Genomic DNA, 24,879 nt, shown 5'->3' on the forward strand with positions numbered 1-24,879 from the left:
TATAGCTGAAATAAGTGGCCTTTGTGAGTTTTATATCAAGATGCATCACACTGCTACATTCCAGTCAGAAACAGCAGGACAGTGATTATTTAAAAGCAAGTCATTCTTCATCAAATGGACAAACCCAGGTAAGAAAGATGGTATTACTTATGTTGCTGTGCAAAAGCTCTACCATCGCTGAGGCTGCTATGAACACTCTTAAACTGAGTAACAGGAGGATTCAATTTTCTGCCAAAGAGGACTGCAGGTACTTTGACAGGCTGCTACCTTTTCATCTGTGGCACTTCAAACTGCTGTAAAAATACATACATGCTGAAGAAAAAGTAGAGCCATAGATTATTTTCCAAGCTAGACCTGTTTCTCTGTTTCTGGTATGTGCATTCAGATTATCCTGCCCACCTAATTTTTCTGCATGCAGAGTAACAAGGTAAATTCTCAAAGTTTTATCCATATAAACTGGCCTTAGAAGTGGCAAACAGTGTCTGCAGCCATCTAACAATGTAATACTCTCTGGTATTTGTTGCATGTATCTTTGAAACAGAAATACTTCAGGAGAGAGTTTTTTAATGAATAGTTGTCCTGGGTTCAGCAGTAGCAGTCATTTTTTCTCCTTAGTAGCTGGTGCAGTGTTGCGTTTTTCACTTTCAGCCTGGGAACAGCGCTGATAACAGCAGTGGTTTTAGCTGCTGCTCAGTAATGTTTACTCTGACCAAGGACTTTCTGAGTCTCATGCTCTACCAGGGAGGAGGGGAAGCCGGGAGGGAAGCAGCGACAGGACACCTGACCCAAACTAGCCAAAGAGGTATTCCATACCACAGCACGTCATACTCAGTGTATAAACTGGGGGCAGTTACTGGGAAGGGCTAGATCACTGCTCGGGTTGGGCTGGGTATCGGTCGGCAGGTGGTGAGCGGTTGTATTCTCTTCCCTTGTTATTTCCCTTATCATTATTATTATTGGTGGTAGCAGTAGTGATTTGTGTTACACCTTAGTTACTGGACTGTTTCATCTCAACCCATGGGAGTAATTTTCTTTTGATTCTCCTCCCCATCCCTCTGGGAGCGGGGGAGGAAGGGGGAGGGAGTGAGCAAATGGCTGAGTGGTTTCTGGGTTCTTGGCTGGGCTTAAACCACGACAATAGTAAAATGAGAAGCATTTGTTCACTTATCATGGATGGTGTAAAATTATCTTGCCCTACCCCCCAAGAAAAGGAAGGGGGGGGTATACCACAGATACTGTGGTATTTCATTTGAAATATTCAGTACATCAAAGACCCAGCTTGCAAGAGGCAACAGGTAGCACTCCCCAACATTAAATCAAGAGAGCTTCTCAAATGAGAAAGTCCCCGATTAATTAATTTCACCTGATTTCAGAAAAAAAAAAAAAAGGCAGAAATAAATATTTCTGTACTGCTCTGAAGGAGAAAGAGAGAAAGAGCATCAAGGACAGGATTCTTCAGAGATCATTGATATTCTGTCGACAATGATGGAAGGAAAAAAGAACACAAAATCTCAGACTCTCTGCATCCTGGGAACACAAATACTGACAGGGATGTAGATGCAAAATCCCAGTACTTCATTTTCTGCTTTCTATCTTAAGAATTTCACATCTTAGCTCCCAGTTAAGTTGTTCTGACACAGAATATCAAGACAGACACACAGATTCTATCACACTAAGGCAGAGATCAGAGCACTGCTAATTCCTTGGTAGGAAAGAGGACAGGTTGCTCTTATTTGGCTACAAAAATTCATAGGCTTCCACGTATCCTAAACCTTGTTATAGGACAACAGCACCTTCACAGACTCATTCAACCCTAACAAATAATTTTCAGCATATACTTGTCTCATGCATTGCCATTTGAGTCCCCAAACCACATCCCCTTATTATTCCACCATCTGAATAAGTATCTTGATTTTGATGTGTCAGGATAAAGGCTGAACCTTAACGGACATGCTGATATCTCACATTATATGCCAAAGGAATTTTATAATCACCGCAGCTATGAAAACAGCCAAATCTCTTGCCAAATGTTAACAGAGGATGTTACGAATGGCAAGCTGAGCCAGAACGGAGCATGAAACAAAATCAAGGAGAAGCACTTTATTTCACTGAAAGGCTTTTCATAATGTGCTGAGCTTTCCCTCACCTGTGTCCTCACCATGTATGCAAATACGTCCATAAGCAGGTATTTTTCAACAGTTTTATATTCCCAGAGATGATTACATTCTCCCAAGTGCCAGATAAGCTAAACCAGTTTCAGCCTCAGGTTTGTGGAGAAAAGCCATGTCCCTTCTGGACTATAAAGCCTGATGTACAGAGGCTGCAGCTAATCAAGGAGGCAGGACTTCAATGTAGGAACATCTGCTCTCTTCCTTTTCCAAAGACATGATTTGTACTGAAGAAATGCACCACGAATACAGTAGTCTCAGTGTTTCTCACAAGTGTTAAACTGCAATTTGGAAGACTATAAAGAATATAGTCAACTAAAAGATCATAATCTTGAAGTTTGTGCTAACTTTAAACTCACTCTTAAGACGATTAAGCTGGTCAGCCACAACTGTACTTCATGTTCATTTGTATCATCCAGGTCTTGCTTAGATCTCAACAGAATTATTCAGGGATGCATAAGTATAAATTGTGTGGAAGCTAGTGATTCTGCATTTCCTTTTTTCCTAGCCTTTTTTTTCCATATTTTAAAGTAAGAGATGACTCAGTTTGCTGGGGCTGCGTAAACGGGTTTGGCTATTTGGTTTGTATCATGCCAGGGAAAAGACATTTTGCTAAGGTTCAGGGCTGTGAATCCTAGACAAAGATGGAGACAGTGTGGTAAAGTGTGTGGACTGCTCATGTAAGATGACACTAATAAGCAACAAACAGTAACAATGACAACACTCACAAATAATCAGCTTCCTCAGATTAGAAACCTGTTTCTCTCCAATAGGTTAGGAGGTCAGGGGGGTTTTAGGCTATCATTGTTACTCTTAAGTGCTGTTGGAAGCATAAGGCACTCACTTGCTCTTTAATGTGCAGGTAGGGTAGGGCATGACACAAATGGAAATGGAAGAAGATCAAAAACTCTAAGATGCATTCTTTATTAGAACAGTGAGAAAAACACATAGGCTATGGTTTACTGACAGGTGAACACATTTTTCAAAATGTTTCAAATAAAAACAAACAAATAAACCCCCAAAACCTCCCAGGAGCACCCCAGCAAGTTATTCCAAAGAAGAAAATTGTACATCTTCCTATAGCACAACCTGTTGTGGCAACAGCCACTGTAGGCCTCTATTGCCCAAATACCCACATCGGGGTACTTACAACAAACACACCTTTTGATTCTGTTCGAGAGGAAGGAATTATGTGCAGTTGTAGATTTGCCAAAAATTCACAAATGCACACATACAGAACAATTCTGTAAAGCCAATGCTTTTAAACAAAAAGCACCCTCCAATAAACAGAATGAGTTCTGTGGCTTGCCTTGTTCACATTGCCTGGGCTTCCCAAACTGAGTAAATAAATTATAACTGTGCTGAGTATTGAAATTATAGGTAAAAAGGAGCATAACATCTAAGAACTCATGTCCTGTTGCTGCCCCATTTTCTGAAAAATCCAGACATTCAAAGAAAATAAGTACTTAGCGTGAGAACAAAACAAACAAAAAAACAAACCCAACCACTCAAACCCACCACCCCAGAAGAAAGATTTTTGGCATGCATTGTGGCAGTGTACTTACCTTAATATACATACAATCTTTTTAATAGCACATTGGACGATATCTTTGAGAGAAAGACCTGTATCTCCAACAGCCACTTGCAACAACTGTTGTATCATGTCCAGGGGTTGACCATCTATACACATAGCAACTGCTTGGTCATGGATTTTTTCTTTCTCTGACCTGGACAAATCATATAAATAGCCATACTTCTGTAGTGTATCCTGTGAACAGACAATTTTTGAATATGAATCAGTGTGCCCTTTATTTACAGGACTGTTAATCATTCATAGTCTTTCTATCAAGGTCTAACACATACTATGAAAAAGAAAATATTGATGGATGTGAATTTATAAAAAACAGGTCAACAAAAACAAAGGTACAAACCTTCAATAAAATAGGACAGAAGACTGATGTCCATCACTGCTAGTTATGGTAACACTCAAAACAAACACTTGATCTGTAACCATTACCTGTTTGCTGTTTTTCAAATAAGTGATAAAACTATGAGTGAGTGTTTCCAGATGAGCAAGAGATTGCTGCAAGTGATTCAGAGCTTCTCCATAGGCAACGGATGGATTTTCAGCATCTTCCATATCATTCTCCAAAGTTTTTTTTCTTGATTTCTCAGAAAGATGGATGACTATCTCAATAGCCTTCTTAGTCACTTCTATCCTGGCTTCAACTGGCAGCTGAAAAAGATTATGTGATATTTAATCATTCAACTGTACAGTATCATCTGCATTACAGCAGTGCCTGGAGGTCAGGTTGTTCCACTATTCTACAGCACAGCATAAAATTAAATGAAGTATTTTATGAGAAACAACTTTATTTGTCATTTATTTAAAAATTATTAGTATTCCATTACTTTCTTCTGTTGTCTTTCCTTTGATTGATGTTGAATCTGGCTCATCTTAAACCATATGAAAATTATTTTTCCTACTAATATTTATTCTTTTGTAGACTAGCATCCTATAATCATTTTTAATTCTGAATTGAGAGGTGTCAGGGGATCACTTTACTGGATTAACTGAGAATCCCAAATGCTGAAATTAATTTAAGGTTAGTTTTATGAGGTTTAAACACCTTTTAAAATATATCTCTAACACCATAAGCAAGTAACAACAGGAGGTCTACAACTTTTAAATCAACCTATTTAAAGCACAAGTTATACAACACAGTGATTACAGTTACTACTTTGAAAGACCTGTATAAGTAGGCGTATCTAGCCTTTAAACAGAAAACTCTTTCACGGACACCCTCTTATCAAAATGATTATTCCGTTACATAAGGATCAGCAAGGCCAAGTCAGATATGGCGATGCACGCTATGAGCCCTTCCCAATAACCAACAGTGTGAAACAAGGTTGTGTTCCTGCACCAACTTTATTCACAATCTTCTTCAGCATGATGCTCCAAAGCGCTATGGTAGACCTCGACGAACAAAACGGCATTTATATTCGATATCATACTGATGGGAGCCTATTCAATCTAAGGTGACTGAAGGCCCACACCAAGACCCAAAATCATCTTGTCCATGAACTGCTTTTTGCTGATGATGCCGCCCTTGTTGCCCACACAGAAGCAGCTCTGCAGCATTTTAACATCTTGCTCTGTGTAGGCAGCTGAGCTTTTTGGGCTGGAAGTCAGCTTGAAGAAGACAGTAGTTCTCTACCAACCTGCACCACAAGAAGATTATCATCATCCCCACATTACCACTGGCGAGTCAGAGCTTAAGTCAGTTCAGCAGTTCAGCTATCTGGGAAGCATTATTTCCTCAGATGCCACGATCGACAAAGAGACAGACAACAGAATAGCAAAGGCATATAGAGCCTTCGGAAAACTCCATAGAAGAATCTGGTGCAATAAACACCTGAAGAAAAGTACAAAGATTAGTGTCTATAGAGCCATTGTACTGTCTACTCTTTTATATGGGTCTGAATCATGGGTTATCTACCGTCATCACCTGCGACTCCTCGAACGCTTTCATCAGCGTTGCCTCCGTACAATTCTAAACATCCACTGGACTGACTATGTGTCAAATGTTACTGTCCTCGAACAGGCAGGGATCACCAGTATTGAGGCCATACTGCTGAAATTGCAGCTGCGCTGGGCAGGGCACCTCTCTAGGGTGAAGGATCATCGCCTCCCTAAGATCATATTTTACAGTGAACTTGCCACCGGTTGCCGCAAGAGAAGCACCCCAAAGAAGAGATATAAGGACTCCCTGAAACAATACCTTAGCCTTGGCCATATTGACTACCACCAGTGGTCCACCTTGGCGTCCAATTGGGAGACTTGGAGACACACCATACATAATGCTGTTGACTCCTTCGAGAACTCACACAGAACTAGTCTCGAGGAGAAAAGACAACGTAGAAAGAATCGCACCCAGCTTATACCATCCAAGGAGACCTTTCGCTGTGCTTTTTGCAGCTGGATTTGCCTATCTCATATTGGCCTTTTTAGACATCAGCGTGCTTGCAGTAAGCGTGGGTAAAGCCCTTCGCAAATCTTCGTTCGCGAAGTCAAGCCATGGGGATGGAAAGTCCTGTTTTTTTTTTTTGGGGGGGGGGGGTGTTGGCTGTTGGTTGTTTTTTTTTTGGTTGGTTTGTTTTTTAGTAGGTTTTTTTGCCTTGTTTTGTTTGGCTGCTGGTTTGTCTGTTTTTCTTACCTCTATACTTGTCATAGAGTTGGAATTTTTAAATTGATTCATATACACTGAATTAAGTTTTCTCCTACCTCTCCATCTAGCTTGAAAGGGCCATTCTATTCCAGTGCATTAGAATGGAATTTAAGACTTCAGAATGGAGCCTCACAAGCTTCCAGAAACCAAGACTGTGTTGGAAAAGGATAGAGATGGAAATACTCTTTATATAGAGAGTATAACAGCAAACTCCCCTAAAGTCAAGAAAGACAGTTTCACCTGGAAGTCCAAAAGAAAGTCTGAAATACAATTTAAAAAAATCATGTATGATTTTTTAGTTTATAACCTCAGTTATAAACCGTTTTAAGGATACTTGCAATATACTTTCTAATAGGTAGGGGCCTCCCTTGCCTAAACCCACTGCATTAGGCACTTTTAATATCAGGTATCTTAGTTACTGGAATACTGGACAAAGACATACAATTTTAATCAAAAGGCATAAACACAAGAAATAGAAAACAAATAGAAAAAAAGTATCCCTAAAAAATCACAAAGATGTAAGGTTTGCCCCTCGTTTTTCATGCTGTTGATGCAAACCACAGTAATAGTCTGCTAGATTTTTAACGATAAAAGCAAAATGGGTGGACATTATTGTAAGAACTAAGCAAACTTGTCAGTATTAATAGGATAAATACAAAGGATATTTTGCTATTCAGTTTCAAATGCAACTCAGTTCTATTGCCACCAAAAGTAATTAAATATGATTTTGTTACTTTAAACAAGGTCTCAATATCAGGATATACTATAAGCAAGGAAAAGGCAATACTCTTCACATCGCATTAAAATTTAATGACGACGGATTTACATATCCATTTTGTAAACATGATAAAAGATGAAACAGCTACATATTTCATTTCCCCCCCTTCTACTGTACTATCTAATGTTCAAAATGCAATTAAGAGAGATGCAAAAGGCAAACAATTTAAGTATTCCATCTAACTGTTGTATCATAGAGAACCATGAGAACACACTGCCGGTTTAGAAGTCATGATGCCATAAACACATACAGAATAAAGCGTTAAAAAGAAAAGAATACAGGTTCTTCCCAAGACTATTTTAATTATAAATTCATATCCTCATAGTGACAAAATGAAGCACTACTGATATATCACTTCTCTAGTTATTTTATTCCAAAACATGAATGACTGCCCTCCATACTTCTAGTCAGCTTCAGTAATGAGATTTGGTATCATAACCCATGATAAAATAGTAAAAATAAAATAAAAAAAAACATAAGTAGCTTAGGGAATGGTTCATCCTTTGTGTGTGAACTAAAGTTTTATTTTTAAAAGCTTTTTTTCTTTTATTCTATAGGCTATAACATGCTACGAAAAATCTTAAAAAAAATAATGCTTTCTTTCATTTTCAAATCAAGGAACATCACATACTATTTCAGCCCAACAGATTTCACTCCTCAGGGTAAAAATTCATCTCAAACACCCACTTCCTTGCAAATACGTAAGTATTCATCATGAAGTACTGTACAAGTAATATTCACTTTCACATGACGATGTTGACCCTGACACTCTTATTCCCAGTACATTCAAATATGAGATAATGGAAATAGTTCCTTTTACTATGGAAATATTCCTTTTATTGCCACAGGAACCTGGAATGCCAGCAATGCTAAAGGACAGAATGGTTGAGGTTGGAAGGGACATCTGGAAGGCATTTGGTCCAAAGCCCCTGCTCAAATAGGGCCATCTAGAGCAAGTTGCCTAGGACCATGTCCAGGTAGCTTTTGAGTATCTCCAACGTGGGAGACAGCACAACAACTCTGCATAACCTGGGCCAGTGATCAGCCACCTTCATAACAAAAAATGTTTCCTGATGTTCAGACAGAACAGTTTCATTCAGTTCCCATCTCTGCCACTAAATCCAGCTTTATATTTTCCACCAATCAAATGTCATGTAGCCCAAGCCAATCAGATACACTAGAATGGAAAGCATATTCAATTAATTAATTCAGAAGAGCGTTAAACAGTTATGGAATAACAAAAGCTGATTCCCAATTCCTACAGGGGGAGAGGAAAAAGAAAGGCAAAAGCAAGAAAACTTGTGGATCAAGATAAAGACAGTTTAATACATGAAGGGGAAAAAAATAACAAACCAAAACTATGTGATGCATACGCCACCTCCCACAAGCAGACCAATGCCCAGACAATCTCCAAGCAACCTTGGAACACACCCTCCAACCCCATTTGTTACTGCTGAGCATGACATTATACGCCATAGAAGGCACCTTTGGACAGCCAGTTCAGCTATCCTGGCTGTGGCCCCTCCCCAGTTTTTGCCTACCTGCAGCCTTCTCAAGGCTGGGGTGTTGAGAAAAAAGAGAAAGCCCTGACACTGTGAAAGCAGTGCTCAGCAACAGGTAAAGCACTAGAGTGTTATCAACACTGGTTTAGTCACAAATCCAAAGTACAGCCGGACAGAAGCTGCCATGTAGAAAGTTAATTCCATCCCTGCCAGATCCAGCACAGTTCATCTGGAGATTAGGGTAAAGTTCTAATACATGTAAGGAATCAGTTAAAGAAAAGACATTACTTATGAAGTTTCCTATTATGCAGTCTTGAAGCAGATTTCATTAAAATAACTATTAATGGCACACCACAAGAAAGTACCTGAAAACGTACTGATTTTAGAAAAAGAAGTACTGTCAATACCTAGGAAGCAAACAAAGTCAGACAAGACAAACCAACTGAACTGGAGAACAGTGATAAAATGTGATAAAAGAAGCTAAGTAATTTGGAAGGTAATATCTGAATGCAGTCATGCTATGCAAGAATACTATTAACATATTCCTTGTACATCTTCAGGCAACGTCATGCCTTGCCGCTTTCCTCAGCATTTCATACAGCATTACAAAGTCAGTCAGCCAGACAAGATACTGATTCTCACTTTGAGGTTTTTTTGTTTTTTGGTTGGTATGGTTTTTTGTTTTGTTTTTTTTTTTTTTTTAACTGAGTTTTTTACACAGTTCTTTAAAAAAAAAAAATTAAAATTGAAAGAGAAAATGGTGCAGGTTAATATCCAGTTGTAATAGGTCTCATTCTACACTCATTTGGTGTGTGGTCAAAATCTGGACACTGCATTCCTGCTTAAGTAAGAAGAAATGAGTCAAAAAGCATTAGTGACTCAGAGAAATTAAGAGCTAAACTCTGATTTAAAAATACGAAGTTGCAAGCAAAGTTCTCCCTTTGTATCAGAAGTTGGAAAAGAAACTATAAAGGATGGAACAGTAAACAAAAAACGTCATCAGCCATAGTCTGAATGAACATGGAATGCTGCAAGAAAGAGCCCATGTGAGGGAAATTTCACCTTCTTTTTCTGTATAGAAGACATAACAGGTGATATTGCCGCTTTTTATTCTACTTTAGCCATCTGAAGCTATAGTATTTTCTTCCTAATCAACATATTATGCCCATCTCTATTTGTAATGTGTGTTCAACAATGAAAACACAGCAATTAGAGTAATTGTTTTCAGTTGTGGCTTTGTTTTTTGCCTTTGCCGTGTTGGACCCTTTTTTCCAGAGTACTGCTAATCAACAATCATCAGGGCAATGACCTATGAGCTTTGAAACAGATGGTTGTTTGAAGACATTACCAACTATCTAGCACAATAAACAGAACGCTGGCAACAAAAGAATAAAAAAAAATCCCCAAATTACCTAAAATACTTCACACACAAAGGGGAATGAATGTGAAATCATCAAGACAAAAAAGCTGGTATGATCATTACTATAATTAAGAATCTATGAAGTCAGCATTATTTGAAAAAGCAAACAGATCTACTGGAAGAAAAGATGTCAGAATCAAAATGTATACAAAATTATATGCAGCAGTTCCACTGAATATTTGGAACATCTCCTTTTAAGGGAGAGAAATCTGTTCCATACATGCAATTACGGCTATGCTTACCAGTATGGAAGTGGGCTGAATTATTATTTCCTAAGAAAAACTGGAATAGCTATTCAGAATTAAAAGCATTTTTGAGTATAAGTGCCACAAGCAGAAACTCTCTCGCTGTTTGTAACACTGAGCTGCTGTGGTCCAAGTTCTTCAGTGTATAAAGAGGGTACTGATGAAGAGTAAAGGATTTCACCTGTTTCATTTACAACAAACACAACAAAGACAGTACATCAATCTCCACCTTCTTCAGCTGAAGATGGATGCCGATATACTTTATCCAAAGAAGAGTTGTGAGAATGGAAGAACTGCGGGCAAATAAAAGAAAACAAAACAACCACACATACACAAAAGTTTAAGTAGCCCCTGCTGAATATCTGTGGAAGCAAACATTGATGACTACCTCTTTAGTATAGCAAGATATTTTAACAGCAAGAATTTCAAGTAGTCACTAGCAGCGATCATATATGAAGACAGTATTCCCTTCTCACTAGACAAGAGTCATTCCCTGGCTACCACAGTCCAAGGTCAGGCAACTGAGATCTCAGGATGAGTGTCAAGTCTTTCCTGATAAGCATGAAATGCTCAGTGTGATTATGGGATAAACAGGATCAAAGCACCTGACAGGACCATAGTTCTGCTGAACTTACGAGACAGCTGGTGGAACTAGCAAGAAAATGTGTTGGTCTAGCATGACAAATAGATCAAAGCATAAATTTCATGCTGACAATTTCACAGAATTTCAATGTAAATCTTTTGTACACCAATTCTGGTACAGATACAGGGCAGATGGGTTCTAATACATTTCCAGTAGTATTGTGGGAATACTACAACAATATCTGAAGAGGGAACAAATTTGAATTCATCTAATTGAACACAGTGAATAAACACCTCTGGAACATGAGCATAATACAGAACAGAGAAGATAAAGACACAAAAATACCCAACCAAACAAGTCCTCTTCATTGTCTTTTCATTTCAGAAGAAATTAGCGAAGACATCTCAAGATCTTTTAATAAGGAAATATGTAAGAAATCTAATCCCTTTTTTGTGCTTGGCAGTAGATACGTAAGAAAGAATGGGTAAAACTTCATGTTAATAATATCCTTAGAAGTAGGTTTCACTGGGCAACAAGAAACTGCAGATCTGGTAATACATGTTATGGACATGAAAGCACATTATTTCAATCACAGGCTTTCGGCCAGATGGAGATTATGACAATTTATATTATTACAATGCCTAGAAACCGTAAGCACTGGCCCAGAATGCTTCTTCCCAGAATGTGCAGTACCCTATTCAGAATGCAAAAGCCTGGTACAAAACACAAGTCTGTGGCATAATGAATTTTACGACAAGCACAAGTAAAATAAACAAACACAACCACATGATACCTGTTGGAGGGACAACAGAGCATGGCATAAGCAAGTCAGGAGGTTGCATTGATGATAATTTCCTTCACTTTTCTAAAGTAAAAGAGAAGAGCAGGAGAGGTGCCATGCTGGACCTTGCTCTCACCAACAAGGAGCTGGTGGTGAGTAATGTGAAGTTCAAGGGCAGGCTTGGCTGCAGTGACCATGAAATCGTGGCATTCAAGATCTTTAGTGCAGCAACGAGGACATACACCCTGGGCTTCAGGGGAGCAGACCTAGGCCTTTTCAGGGATCTGCTTGTTAGAATACCATGGAATAAAGCCCTGAAGGCAAGAGGAGTCCAAGAAAGCTAATTAATATGCAAGGATCACCTCCTCCAAGCTCAGGAACAATGATGCTTCCTGACAAAGCAGAAGTCAGGCACCAGGAGGCTTGCATGGACGAACAAGGACCTCCTGAACAAACTCCAGAATAAAAAGAGGCCTTCAGAGGGTGGAAGCAAGGATAAGTAGCTTGGAAGGAATTCAGAGAAATTGTCCAAGCAGCAAGGGGTCAGGTTAGGAAAGCTAAAGCCCTAATAGATCAAAATAAGGCCAGGGATGCCAAGGGAAACAAGAAAAACTTCTATAAGGAAGACTAGGGAAAATGTGAGCACTCTCCAGAAGGAGATGGGAGATCTGGTTACCCAGGATATGGAGAAGGCCCATTTTAAAAATGGGAAAAAAGGAAGACACAGGGAACTACAGGCCAGTCAGTTTCACTTTGGTGCCTGGCAAGATCATGCAGCAAGTCCTCCTGGAAGCTATGCTAAAGCAGATGGAAAATAAGGAGGTGACTGGTGACAACCAACATGGCTTCACTAAGGGCAAATCATGCCTGACAAATTTGGTGGCCTTCTACAACAGGGTTACAGGACTGGTGGATAAGGAAAGCCTGTTTTCTATCTGGACTTCTGCAAGACTGTCCCATATAACATCTTTGTCTGGAGAGACATGAATTTGGTGGATGGACTGCTCTATGTATAAGGAATTGTCTGGGTGGTCACACTCAAAAGAGTTTTTATTAACATCTCAATGACCAAGTCAAAATCAGTGACAGGTGGTGTTCCTCAGGGGATAGTATTGGGACCAGCGCTATTTTAACAATTTTGTCGGCAACATGGACAGTGTGATTGAGTGTACTCTCAGCAAGTTTCCAATGAAACCAAGCTGTGTGGTGCAGCTGACATGGTGCAGGGAACGGATGCCATCCAAAAGGACCTTGACAGGCTTGAGAGGTGAGCCTGTGCAAATCTCATGAAGCTCAATAAGACCAAATGCAAAGTCCTGCATCTGGGTTAGGGCAATCCCAAGCACAGCTAGAGCTTGGACAGAGAATGGATTAAGAGCAGCCCTGACGAAAAGGACTCGGGAGTGCTGGTTGATGAGAAACTCAACATGACCCAGCAATGTGGCCTCACAGCCCAGAAAGCCAATCAAATCCTGTGCTGCATCAAAAGAAGAGTGACCTGCAGGTCGAGGAAGGGGATTCTTCCCATCTGCTTTGCTTTCCTGAGACCCCACCTGCAGTACTGTGCTCAGTTCTGGGGCCCCCAACACAAAAAGGACATGGATCTGTTGGAGCAATTCCAGAGAATGGACACAAAGATGATAAGGGGGCTGGAGCACCTCTATTATGAAGACAGGCTGAGAGAGCTGGGCTTGTTCAGCCTGAAGAAAAGGCTTAGGGGAGACCCTTAGAACAGCCTTCCAGTACCTAAATGGGGCTACAAGAAAGCTGGAGAGCAACTTTTTACAAGGGCATGTAGTGACAGGACAAGGGGCAATGGCTTTAAAATGAGAGAGGGGAAATTTAGATCAGGCATTAGGAAGAAATTCTTTACTGTGAGGGTGGTGAGGCACTAGAACAGGCTGCGCAGAGAAGCTGTGGTTGTCTCATCCCTGCCAGTGTTTGAGGCTGGGTTGGACAGAGCTTTGAGCACTCTGGTCTAGTCGAAGGTGTCCCTGCCCATGGCAGGGGTTGGAAATAGATGAGCTTTAAGGTCTCTTCCAATCCAAGCCTTTCTATGCTTCTACGAAACACACAAGAAGAATGTCTTATTCTCTGCTGAAACAGAATACTGGGACCTTGGGTTACCTCAAAAACTGGTCCACAAAGCTAATTCTTCTAACTGTATAAAAATCTGGGTTTTATACTGGAAGCCATAAAAAGAACAGAGACTCACCTGAGGCTTGAAATTCTTCACATATATCTGCTTACCTTTGTGACAGCTTTTGAAGAAAAAGTAATTTCATCAATAAAAGCGACAATATCATCTGGATTGAGTCTATCAAAGTACTTGGAACACGTATCATATGCGTGTAGCCACTCATCCATGGTTTCTGGTATTTTTTTAATGAGATGGTGATCGCCATTCCAAAAAAGTTTCTGTAACCAGACAGCATAAACAGAGCTTGGTGACAGCATGCTGCCATCTTTTTTAGGCATTTTGGGAGCCAGTTTGGAAATAGACAGGATATTCTGACTTGTAAGGACAGGCTCCAGTATTTCCAGAGGGTTTTCATTTTTATCTATTAGCTTTTTGTAATTGAGACCTATTGACAGAAGGAGAAGGAGAAAGAGGGGAACAGAATAAAAGTTATTCACAGTTATACTATGTGTAAAACAATCAGTACTAAACCAGAATCCACAGAACTAGAAAGACTCTATTGTATCTCCTTTACAAACATACGTACTATCAGACTGGGAACAAAGGTTTGCATGCAGGTAACACTGAGATTTTATGTTTCAATGTGTGTGAAATCTCTCAATCCCCTGGAACATATTTTAACATTACATATTGATACAAACTGAGGATAATCAAAGAAGCAAGAAGATACATACAGCATATAGAATAGTTCCACTATTATTTTTCTTTTTATATAAAATCTAGAAAAATTCATGCACCTCAAGATAAAAGTCTTCATTAATTAAAAAATGGGTATTCTGATCATGTAACAATCGGTAATTACTACCCATCTCAGCAAAAATGCAAGGTACTAACCACAGGTAAACTAAGTAAGGTTAACTGGAGACAGGAAATATAGACCCATTTACACTAATTATGTGCTACAAGTGTCCTGTTACTACTTTGGTTCCTACAGGAAGAAAACTCTTGCAAATTCTTCTAGCAACAACAAAATATTTCTAGCAACAACACTATTTTACTCTTTATGCATACAATTCCTAAAGTAAGTGACTTTTACTGCTATGCTTTTCTTCATATACTTAGGGCCTCTACAAATACTTTGATGTTCCTTGACTACTATATATAAACTGTGCTGAACACTGAGAATTTTAATTAGGGGTGTAATACAACAGATTTAATTTTTTTACCACACAAAGTGACTACTTTATGACTGATGCGTGCTCTTAGCACTTTTAAAAAAATAAAATAAACATTTTTTTGAGAAACATTTAAAACTAGCTTTGAAGGCAATGATTTCCTGATGGATTTTTCTTTGTCAAGCATACAGAACTTGAGTGTTTAAACACATCAATAAGAACTGAAAGTAATCCCTCCCCCCCAAAAAATTGATTTTTTAGTTCCTGCAATACATGAATTCATATGCACAATCTCTCCAAATTCTGCAGCAAAGGTAGTGTCTGATACATATGAGGTTCCCAATATATTGTGTAATTTAGACTTCTGAAAGATAACCTGTCTTAAATTCTTTGAGAATATTCATGTTAAACTTGAATTGTTAAAAATTATGCCCTAGGAAGTCTGCATTTCTTCATTAAAAAACCTCTATGAACCACTGACAATAATTTTAACTTGCACCACCAACAGAAACCTGTTTTTAATATTTTTTGCTTGCTGTGATAAACTCAACTTCCAGTAATACAAAGAGAAGGACCTTAGTCCTATAAAATAGGACTAATCTTCTAAATTACTTGCATTCATCTGATACGCTCATTGAAAAGAATTACCTGGAGAATATAGACTAGATGAACATAATTATGTCAGCACTCACATAAGCGAATAATAAACACAGCTATGAGGGAAAGAAACAGGAACTTTCCTACCTGGTGCAACTGCTTTGAATTTTTTCAGGAGTCGGATGTGAGTTTCAGGTTTAACAGTATGCATAACCACTTCTGAGCAACCACAGTTTTCAAGGAGTGTAAAATAATAAAGCAACCGCTGGTGATCTCTGCCTTCAATACTTGGATAAACATATTTAACCATGTGTTCATGTAATGTTTCAGGATCGGTTTTCAAAGTCTCAAACAGTCCAAGACTTTGTGTTCTTTCTTCTATTTGCAGTGTTGCTAACCTGTGTTTAGAAATAATTTCAGGTTTAAAAGCCTGGACGTGATATGAAAGATTCTTCAGGAGACAGGAAAATACTTTCCTTTGGTTAAGGTACAACTTTGTAAGACATTTTGAAAGATTAAATACTCATTCATAAATACTTAGTTGTTACTCTCCATAGACAAAATCTAAGGAGCTCTTGTGTTTCCTAATCTTGTTATCTGATGACCTAAACATACAGATTAAAGGTCATGAACACTGAAGTGGCATCAAAAGCAGCATTTCAAATCTCTTAGGTACAGCTATATGCAAAAATAGACATATAACCAGAGCATATGTACTAAAAGAAACAAAAAACTCAACCAAAACCAACCAAACAAATCCCACAAAATTAAAAAAAAACAAAACCACAAACAATAAAAACCAACCCAAAACCCCACCAACCTTGTGATGAATGATGCAAGAAAATCCTATTCCCAGTTACAAGTTCTCCCAATCTATTATATTGTATTTTCTGTAGTCAATGAACACCTGGCATGCTTTGAGAAGATTGCCACTGAAAATCAGCTCTTGCCTACTAGTTAATCTATTTGACACTATTATTCATGCTTAGCATATTCCATTTGGCAGTTTTATCAAGTTGCTTCTCAAATTGTCATCTCTGAAAGCTTATGAAAACATCAGCAACCCTTGGGTTGACCTCAGCCAGTCTCACTGCTTCATGAAATTTTTTTTCCTGGCCCTTTTGAAAAGAATACATTAGCTATTTCACAGCATGAATTCAGACACCTCCAGCTGACTACATAAACGACAGCTGAAAGCAATCACTTCTTTTTTAACCCAGCCAGGAGAAAAATGGGTGCATATCAAGCAAGTCTCATCTTAAGTTTGTACTATTGTCAACTGAAAGTTTTACTCAAAATCTGAGAAAAGAAGTAACCTACAGGTGACTATCACCTGGACTCTCCCCAGAGTCCAATCAAATGCCATGTTAGGCAGTACATTTCATTTGGAAATCTGATGTCTTCTAATCCCATTTGATTTTTCTCTACCTCTAAAACTGATTAAATTAGAATTTCAACATCAAGTTTTCCCGAGTATAAATATCACATGTAAGTTAGCTTTTCTCTTTGGTATCCAAGCAAAATATGTCTCAGTTTCATTCTTAAAGATGATTTTCTTACAGCATATACCACTAACACAACCTCCTCTCAGTTTAGAAATTATTCTCTGACTTCTGAGGGAGAATAAATTGAATTATTTTCACATCTAGAACCTTCCCCAGTTAAGTTCTTAACCTGTAAACATTATTTTAATTCTCTATATTCTTATTATTTGTTAAGTGTTCTATCATATTACTGGAAATAAGTATGATATTAATGGAAATAAAGCATCATTTATTCTTAATATCAGACAAAAGAGACACTTTGACACAATGCATTTCAAGAATGTGATCTGAATATATTTTTCTGTCCACACCCAAAGTTCAAACTAAAGGCTAGATGGATATTAAAATTATATGGACAGGATCTACAGAGGTTTGCTATGTGGTTTTGGGGTGGGAATGGTGGTGGGTAAGAAGGGTTCATTATGCTGCTCAGAAGGACTCTGGAATAACAGATTTTGTGACAGGAAATATAAACCTTCCTGCTGCTAAAACAGTGAAATGCATTTTACAGGTTTTTTTCACAGTAAAATGTGATCAGATTCTTCAAAAGAAATAATTACAATTTTCATTGAATGTAAAAAAATGTTATCCTAAACTTTTTTTTTCAGACTCAAACTCACAGCATAACAGAAAAAACGTGATGTTTATTTGTTGTCAAGTAATCAAAGAAATAGTTAATACAAACTCTGTGATTCTTTTGATCTTCCCCCTATGTAAACTAGCTTATAGAAATACTGCATATTTGGTTAAAGAGATTAACTCTTAGAATAAGCTTCTTTTCAGTTCAGAATGAAAGCATAACGAGGCATGCATTATTAATGCCATAATCCCAAGACTAAAATATATTGTAATGGCCATATGCTGTCAATCAACTTTAAAATGAGATTATGATGCAACAAAAACATGCTCAGCGGCATATGATCCTATTATACATCAATTTTCAAGCCTTCTTTGAATTTCGTTAGGGAAAAGGTTGTTCATTTGTATGTCAGTGATTTCTGAATTCTATGAATACTAAGTCATGGAGGACAGGAACAAAGAAAATGGTAGACAACTTCTGCAAAATACCTTAGGCAATATTCTAGTCCCAGAGAAGTCAACTTGCTCTTTCACATTCACCCAAGTGTTGCCACATTTATAACCTGACAGTGTATTTTGCTTAAAGCACTAAATAATTTAGCAGCAACAAAATTTAGAGGGTATGACTTCTCTGTTTTCTGGAGGAGGCAAAAGAAAAAGATCTCAGTATGTTATTTCATGTTCTTAGATCACCAACATCTATCAGTCTTGTTTTTATGCTTCATATTTATGCTTCATATTTTAATGCTTTTTTTAATTACTGGTAAGAAAGGTAAAATAGTGCTGCAAGCTAAACCTGCTTTCACAATTTAAAATTTGAAACAAAACTAGACTATTTGATCACATCTGTCAGAACAGAAAATATGAGCTGTTGTATTACACAGGGGGCTCTACATCACTGTCATCTGAATGCGCTATTCAGGCAAGTAGCTTAGCCTTTCACTGAATGGGGGTATTCATCTTTCAGTGGGCAAAAAATACTTGCCTGACTGACAAAATGTCAAATTAATTAAAAAAAAAAAAAAAGGTAAAAAAAAAGGCCTCAAACCAACTCTATAATAGAAACAAAAAGCACCCCTCCCCTATGCCCTCCACAAATCTTGGGTCTAGTCTGCCATAATCTTGTAGGGTAGAAAAGTTCCCAAGAAATATTGTAAATAACCCTGCTTCTACAAAAAACTAAAACTGAAATGAATAGATGAATAATGTGAATGGGAAGCTTCAATATATTTATTTCCTTTGCTATTATGTAGAAGAGACATCAATAAATAGCAACACTTGAAAAAAATAATTACATAAAAGCTATTGAGATTCAGGACCTATTCCAAGGGACTGTAAAAATAACTAAAAGATAAGCTGCTACTGGAAAACAGCATTTAGCATTCAAAGCCGTGGAAACCTAAACACTGAAAAGAATGTCCCAGGATACGCAGAACACTAAGACATATACAGACTTTTACCCCCTCTTGTACACTTGTTTTTGTGGCTGGTTATGAAAGCATCACATGGAAAAGAAAAATTACCAAAGTACTACAACACAAGAAACATGAAAATACAAACCAAGCTCTAGCCACAGTATACTTCACTTTTCCCTAGGTTAGCACATATTTCTGTGTATCAGAATAGTATGTGTATTTGCAGGGGAGAAAACATACCCACTGTCAGTGAACAAAAATTCCAGATGGGTCATATAAACTTCCCAAAGTGGAACCTTGTATCGCTGAGCCAAAGAAACAGCAATCTTGTAGACATTTTCTTCAAGTGTTCTTGTGGAGGAGAGACATGAAAGAAAACAAAGAAAAGTTATATTAGTCCCTAGAGACATGACATGAAAATAAATATTTACATTAGAAAAGTAATGATTTTTTAACTATTTTTTTTTTTTTTACATTTGCTAATACTCAGTAATTCATTTTGGGGAAAAGAAATGAACTCTGGTCGAAGCAGTAAGGGTTGAGGGCTGCCTTGGTTGCAGCGACCAGGAGATGGTGGAATTCAGGATCTTGTGTGGTAGGACTAGTAGAATACCAAGTAGAATTGCAACCCTGGACTTTAGCAGGGCAAACTTTGGCCTTTTCAAGCAATTGCTAGGGGAAATCCCATGGGCAAGGCTGTTTGAAGGTAAAGGGGCCCAAGATAGTTGGTTGACATTCAAGGACTGCTTTTCCTGAGCTCAAGATCAGAGCATCCCGACAAGTAGGAAGTCAAGGAAGAGGGCCAGGAGACCCGCGTGGCTAAACAGGGAATTGCTGGGTATGCTCAAGTGGAAGAGGAGAGTTTATAGGTCATGGAAGGAGGGGCTGGCCACTTGGGAGGCATATAAGGCTGCTGCTAGAGGATGTAGGAAGGCAGCTAGGATGACTAAGGCCTCCTTAGAATTAAACCTGGCGAGAAGGGTCAAGGACAGCAAAAAGAGCTTTTTCAAATACATGGCAGATAAAACTAACACCAGAGGCAATGTAGGCCCACTGATGAACGGGATGGGTGCCCTGGTGACAGAAGATACAGAGATGGCAGAGTTACTGAATGCCTTCTTTGTCTCTGTCTACTCTGCTGCAGGCAGTCCTGAAGAGCCCTGTACCCCTGAGACCTTAGATGAAGTCAGGTCAATGGAGCGGTTTGCCTTAGTCGATGAGGAATGGGTTAGAGACCAGTTGAGCAATCTGGACATCCATAAATCCATGGGTCCAGATGGGATGCACCCGCGGGTGCTTGAGGGAACTGGCGGAAGTCATTGCTAGACTGTCACTCCAGTCTTCAAAAAGGGCAAGAAGGAGGACCCGGGTAACTATAGACCGGTCAGGCTCACCTCCATCCCTGGGAAAGTGATGGAACACCTTATCCTTGGTGCCATCTTAAGGCATATCAAGGATAAGAGGGTTATGAGGGGCAGTCAACATGGCTTCACCAAGGGGAAGTCATGCTTGACCAATCACTTAGCCTTTTACGAGGAAATAACACGGTGGATGGATGATGGCAGAGCAGTGGATGTGGTCTACCTTGACTTCAGCAAAGCATTTGACACGGTCTCCCACAGCATCCTCACAGCTAAATTGAGGAAGTATGGTCTGGATGATCAGGTAGTGAGGTGGACTGCGAACTGGCTGAAGGAGAGAAGCCAGAGAGTTGTAGTCTATGGGGCGGAGTCTAGTTGGAGGCCTGTAACTAGTGGAGTGCCTCAAGGGTCAGTACTGGGACCGGTATTATTTAATATATTCATCAACGATTTAGATGAGGGAATTGAGTGTACTATCAGCAAGTTTGCTGATGACACTAAGCTGGGAGGAGTGGCTGACACGCCAGAAGGCTGTGCTGCCATCCAGCGAGACCTGGACAGGCTGGAGAGCTGGGCAGGGAATAACTTGATGAAATCTAACAAGGGAAAGTGCAGAGTTCTGCACCTGGGCAGGAACAACCCCAGGTTCCAGTATAGGTTGGGAAACGACCTGTTAGAGAGCAGTGTAGGGGAGAGGGACCTGGGAGTCCTAGTGGACGACAGGATGACCATGAGCCAACACTGTGCCCTTGTGGCCAAGAAGGCCAATGGCATCCTGGGATGTATTAGAAGGGGGGTGGTTAGTAGGTCGGTCGAGAGAGGTCCTCCTTCCCCTCTACTCTGCCCTGGTGAGACCCCATCTGGAATATTGTGTCCAGTTCTGGGCCCCTCAGCTCAAGGACAGGGACCTGCTGGAGAGAGTCCAGCGCAGGGCAACAAAGATGATTAAGGGAGTGGAGCATCTCCCTTATGAGGAAAGACTGAGGGAGCTGGGTCTCTATAGTTTGGAGAAGAGGAGACTGAGGGGTGACCTTATTAGTGTATATAAATATATAAAGGGGGAGTGTCACGAGGATGGAGCCAGGCTCTACTCAGTGGCAAACAATGATAGGACAAGGGGTAATGAGTACAAACTGGAACACAAGAGGTTCCACTTAAACTTGAGAAGAAACTTCTTCTCAGTGAGGGTGACGGAACACTGGAACAGGCTGCCCAGGGAGGTTGTGGAGTCTCCTTCCCTGGAGACATTCAAAACCCGCCTGGACACATTCCTGTGTAACATTATCTAGGTGTTCCTGCTCCGGCAGGGGGATTGGACTAGATGATCTTTCGAGGTCCCTTCCAATCTCTAGCATACTGTGATACTGTGAACAAATAAATAAACTACAGAGATATTCCAAAGACACTTTGGTTCTCGATGACAGCTTCTGTCTAACCTTTGTGCTAAAGCAAAACCCTCAGTTTCCATTTCATTTCAAAGTGGTAAAGGATGTAATGCATGACAGTTTGTATTTATTCAATTAGCGGCAACACCTACAGAGTTTTAGCATCTCTATCTAGGTCCTCGAAGCTCTTCCTAGAAGTTCAAAGACAAAAACACTCTTAGTATTTACAGACTAAAATAAGGTGTGAAGATGTCCAGCTATTCGCTATAAGTGTCCTAGAAATATGAAAAGACTTTTTTTTCTGTTATTGTATATCCCCTTAACAAAACAATAGATGAAGAATCTGCTTTATGACCAAAGCCTTAACTTACCTTCATATTAATTTTTACTAAGCCACTGAAGTTAGTATGGTTCAAATAGACAGACACAGTTCCTGGTTTTAGGCTGGTATAGGAACAATACTATTAAGGCCCATGTAGGGTTTCTGAGGTTTGGTTTAGTTTTGTTTTTTGTTAGGTTTTTTCTGTGCAATAATTCCAAGATAGATACTGTCTGTTTGTAATTACATCCTACTGTCATGAACAACTTTTTAAAAACTGTATTTGATATGAGTAGTGCTAACCCTGTTGGTTTAGAGTCTTCAATTTAAAAGTCTTGTGGGACTAAGGAAAAAAGTCTTACACAACACGAACTGCTACTAAATACAGTTTCAACTGTCTGTAAATTAGTTTCCAGAATTATAAAACTCAATCACGTTTAACATTTTCCTTATATTCTTTCAATTGTTTTCTAAAATCCTGGAAGGTAGGGGCCGACTTTGTGGAACAAAAGTAACTGTTAGTACATTTTCTATACCATCATCATGATTCATGTATGACTAGGTGGAAAGCAGAAAAAAACCCTACAGATTAGACAGTATATCCTCCTAGATTTTGGTTTTTTGGGTGGTTTTTTTTTTTGGTTGGGTTTTTTTTTTTGGTCATTTACAAATGTAAGTCTCAGCTAAACAAGGCTTATATCTACAGTCTGTCTTAGGTGAACAGCCAACACATCTGTGTACCTTGATTTTGATTTTTAGACATGCAATCCAACACACCGTTACATTCCACTGTGATAGTTTCTACAGATATTGTAGAATTAAAATAAGATATGATGCATAGTAGAATAGCAAAATGCCAAGAAACCACATAATGCTGAAAAATCTTCGCAAACAGCTATGAGAATATCCTTCGCATGAGAGCAATTGCTATTGCTCTAACAGTGAAAAAAACCCCAAACCCAACAAAAACCCCCACACATAAAATAACAAAAGATCCACAACCTTCTTTTAATGACTTTCAGTTATGACAACCCCTGAAAAATATTGAGTGCTTTATGCTGAGGAATATGTATGCAAAGAAAAGGAGGTAGAACACAAGCTTTAAAATTAAAAGAAACAAATATATTTTAAGATAGATACAAGTATTTATTAAAATACATTTCAGAAGAAAAGAGGAAAAAGAAAAGAAAAAAGAAAATCCCACTCTCTCTTATTATGCCCTGTTCCAATGGTCACGGCACCTTCCCTCTGATTTTCCAGCATGGCAAGGTTTCCTGTACCCAATCCCTTGGAACTGGACTACAATGGTAACAGAACACTTTTTAATCCAGCAAGCAATGCTGTATGTATGAGAGGATGACAATCTGAAGTTTTTTAAAAATATTGAATAAGAGTCATCTAATCTTTTACAGGCAGATGTCCTACTCTATTTTTTGTCATTAAAAAGTACCATGACAACAGTACATTGTAAATTCCAGATTAGAAGGCACTAATGCAGGCTGTCATTCAGTACATAAATGCAGATCCTTTTTTAAGCAGGGATACACAACAGCAGATGCCAGATCACAACACATGAACTTATATTCTTTTGCATTTTCCAGAAACCATTTCCTGTACTGTCAGCAAGAAGATGACTAGTTGAAGATTGATGTAACACCTGCACAGCAAGTATGCCACTGGCTAATGGGAAAACGTACACTGGAGGTTATGAGGTTAGGAGCAGTAATCTGCAGGCTGCTCCTCAACAATGATCTCAATACTTTCATTAATAAAAATATGTACAACATATTATTTTCCATGTATCATCAGTTCAGATATAGAATATCTTGACTGAAGGAAATCATGACCTTTAGGAATGATCTAATAAATCTTTGCTTAAAAAACAACTTCTGAAATTAGCTGAGTGACTCTAAAATGAACAATGGAGCTACTGGAGAAAGTCCAGTGAAGGGCTGCTAAGGTGACAAAGGGACTGGAGCATCTCTCCAATGAGGAAAGGCTGACAGAGATGGGACTGTTCAGCCTGGAGAAAAGAAGGCTTGAGGGGATCTCATGTATGTAAATTCCTGAAGGGAGGATGCAAAGAAGATGTAACCAAGCTTTCTTCAGTGCTGCCCAGTGACAGGACAAGAGACAACAGGCACAAACATGGGACGTTCTGTCTGAACATCAGGGAAGTACTTTTGCACCATGAGGGTGACTGAGCCCTGACACAGGCTGCCCAAGGAGGCTGGGCTTAAACCATGACAGGAGTCTCCATCCTTGGAGATATTCAAAAGCCACCCGGACATGGTCCTTGGCAACTAGCTCTAGGTATGGTCCAAATAAACTGGGGAATTGGGTTAAATTACCTCCAGAGGTCCCTTCCAACCTTAACCATTCTGTGACTCTGTGATTCAGTGAAAGAGGAAGATGATATGAATACTTCAGTTCAACAATAACTCAGCCAATCATAGAGACCAGGAGTGGCTGTTGGACCTAGTGGGATACATTCCCCCTAGCACTTTACAAATCTTACTAAAATCCTGTCTTTCTCTCTTAAAGAGTGGCATGCAGTGGCAGCATAAAGCAGTGGAGGTTTTAAGGAGATGATACTGTATAGATGAAGAACAAGAAGAAGCTATCAACACTGATGAAACTAAAAGAAGTAGCTGTTAC

The 24,879-nt window shown here is 39.1% G+C and overlaps 1 protein-coding gene across 4 annotated transcripts in view; it reads right to left on the reverse strand.

Moving 5' to 3' along the window:
* Positions 1 to 24,879, reverse strand: part of NBAS (NBAS subunit of NRZ tethering complex) — a 184,039-nt gene that overhangs the window by 52,050 nt on the left and 107,110 nt on the right. For all 4 annotated transcript variants that reach the window (XM_061460839.1, XM_061460840.1, XM_061460838.1 and 1 more), the window contains 5 exons: positions 19,397 to 19,507; positions 15,766 to 16,016; positions 13,957 to 14,291; positions 4,186 to 4,404; positions 3,734 to 3,936 (listed from right to left, as the gene is read on the reverse strand). In XM_061460839.1, the coding sequence (XP_061316823.1) occupies positions 3,734 to 3,936; positions 4,186 to 4,404; positions 13,957 to 14,291; positions 15,766 to 16,016; positions 19,397 to 19,507 (1,119 nt within the window). The remainder of the gene's footprint in view (positions 1 to 3,733; positions 3,937 to 4,185; positions 4,405 to 13,956; positions 14,292 to 15,765; positions 16,017 to 19,396; positions 19,508 to 24,879) is intronic.

Source organism: Pezoporus flaviventris, unplaced genomic scaffold, assembly GCF_033815535.1.
Source record: "Pezoporus flaviventris isolate CSIRO_AGI_PZ_B2104156 unplaced genomic scaffold, CSIRO_AGI_Pfla_v1 ptg000031l, whole genome shotgun sequence".
NCBI classification, from domain to species: domain Eukaryota; kingdom Metazoa; phylum Chordata; class Aves; order Psittaciformes; family Psittacidae; genus Pezoporus; species Pezoporus flaviventris.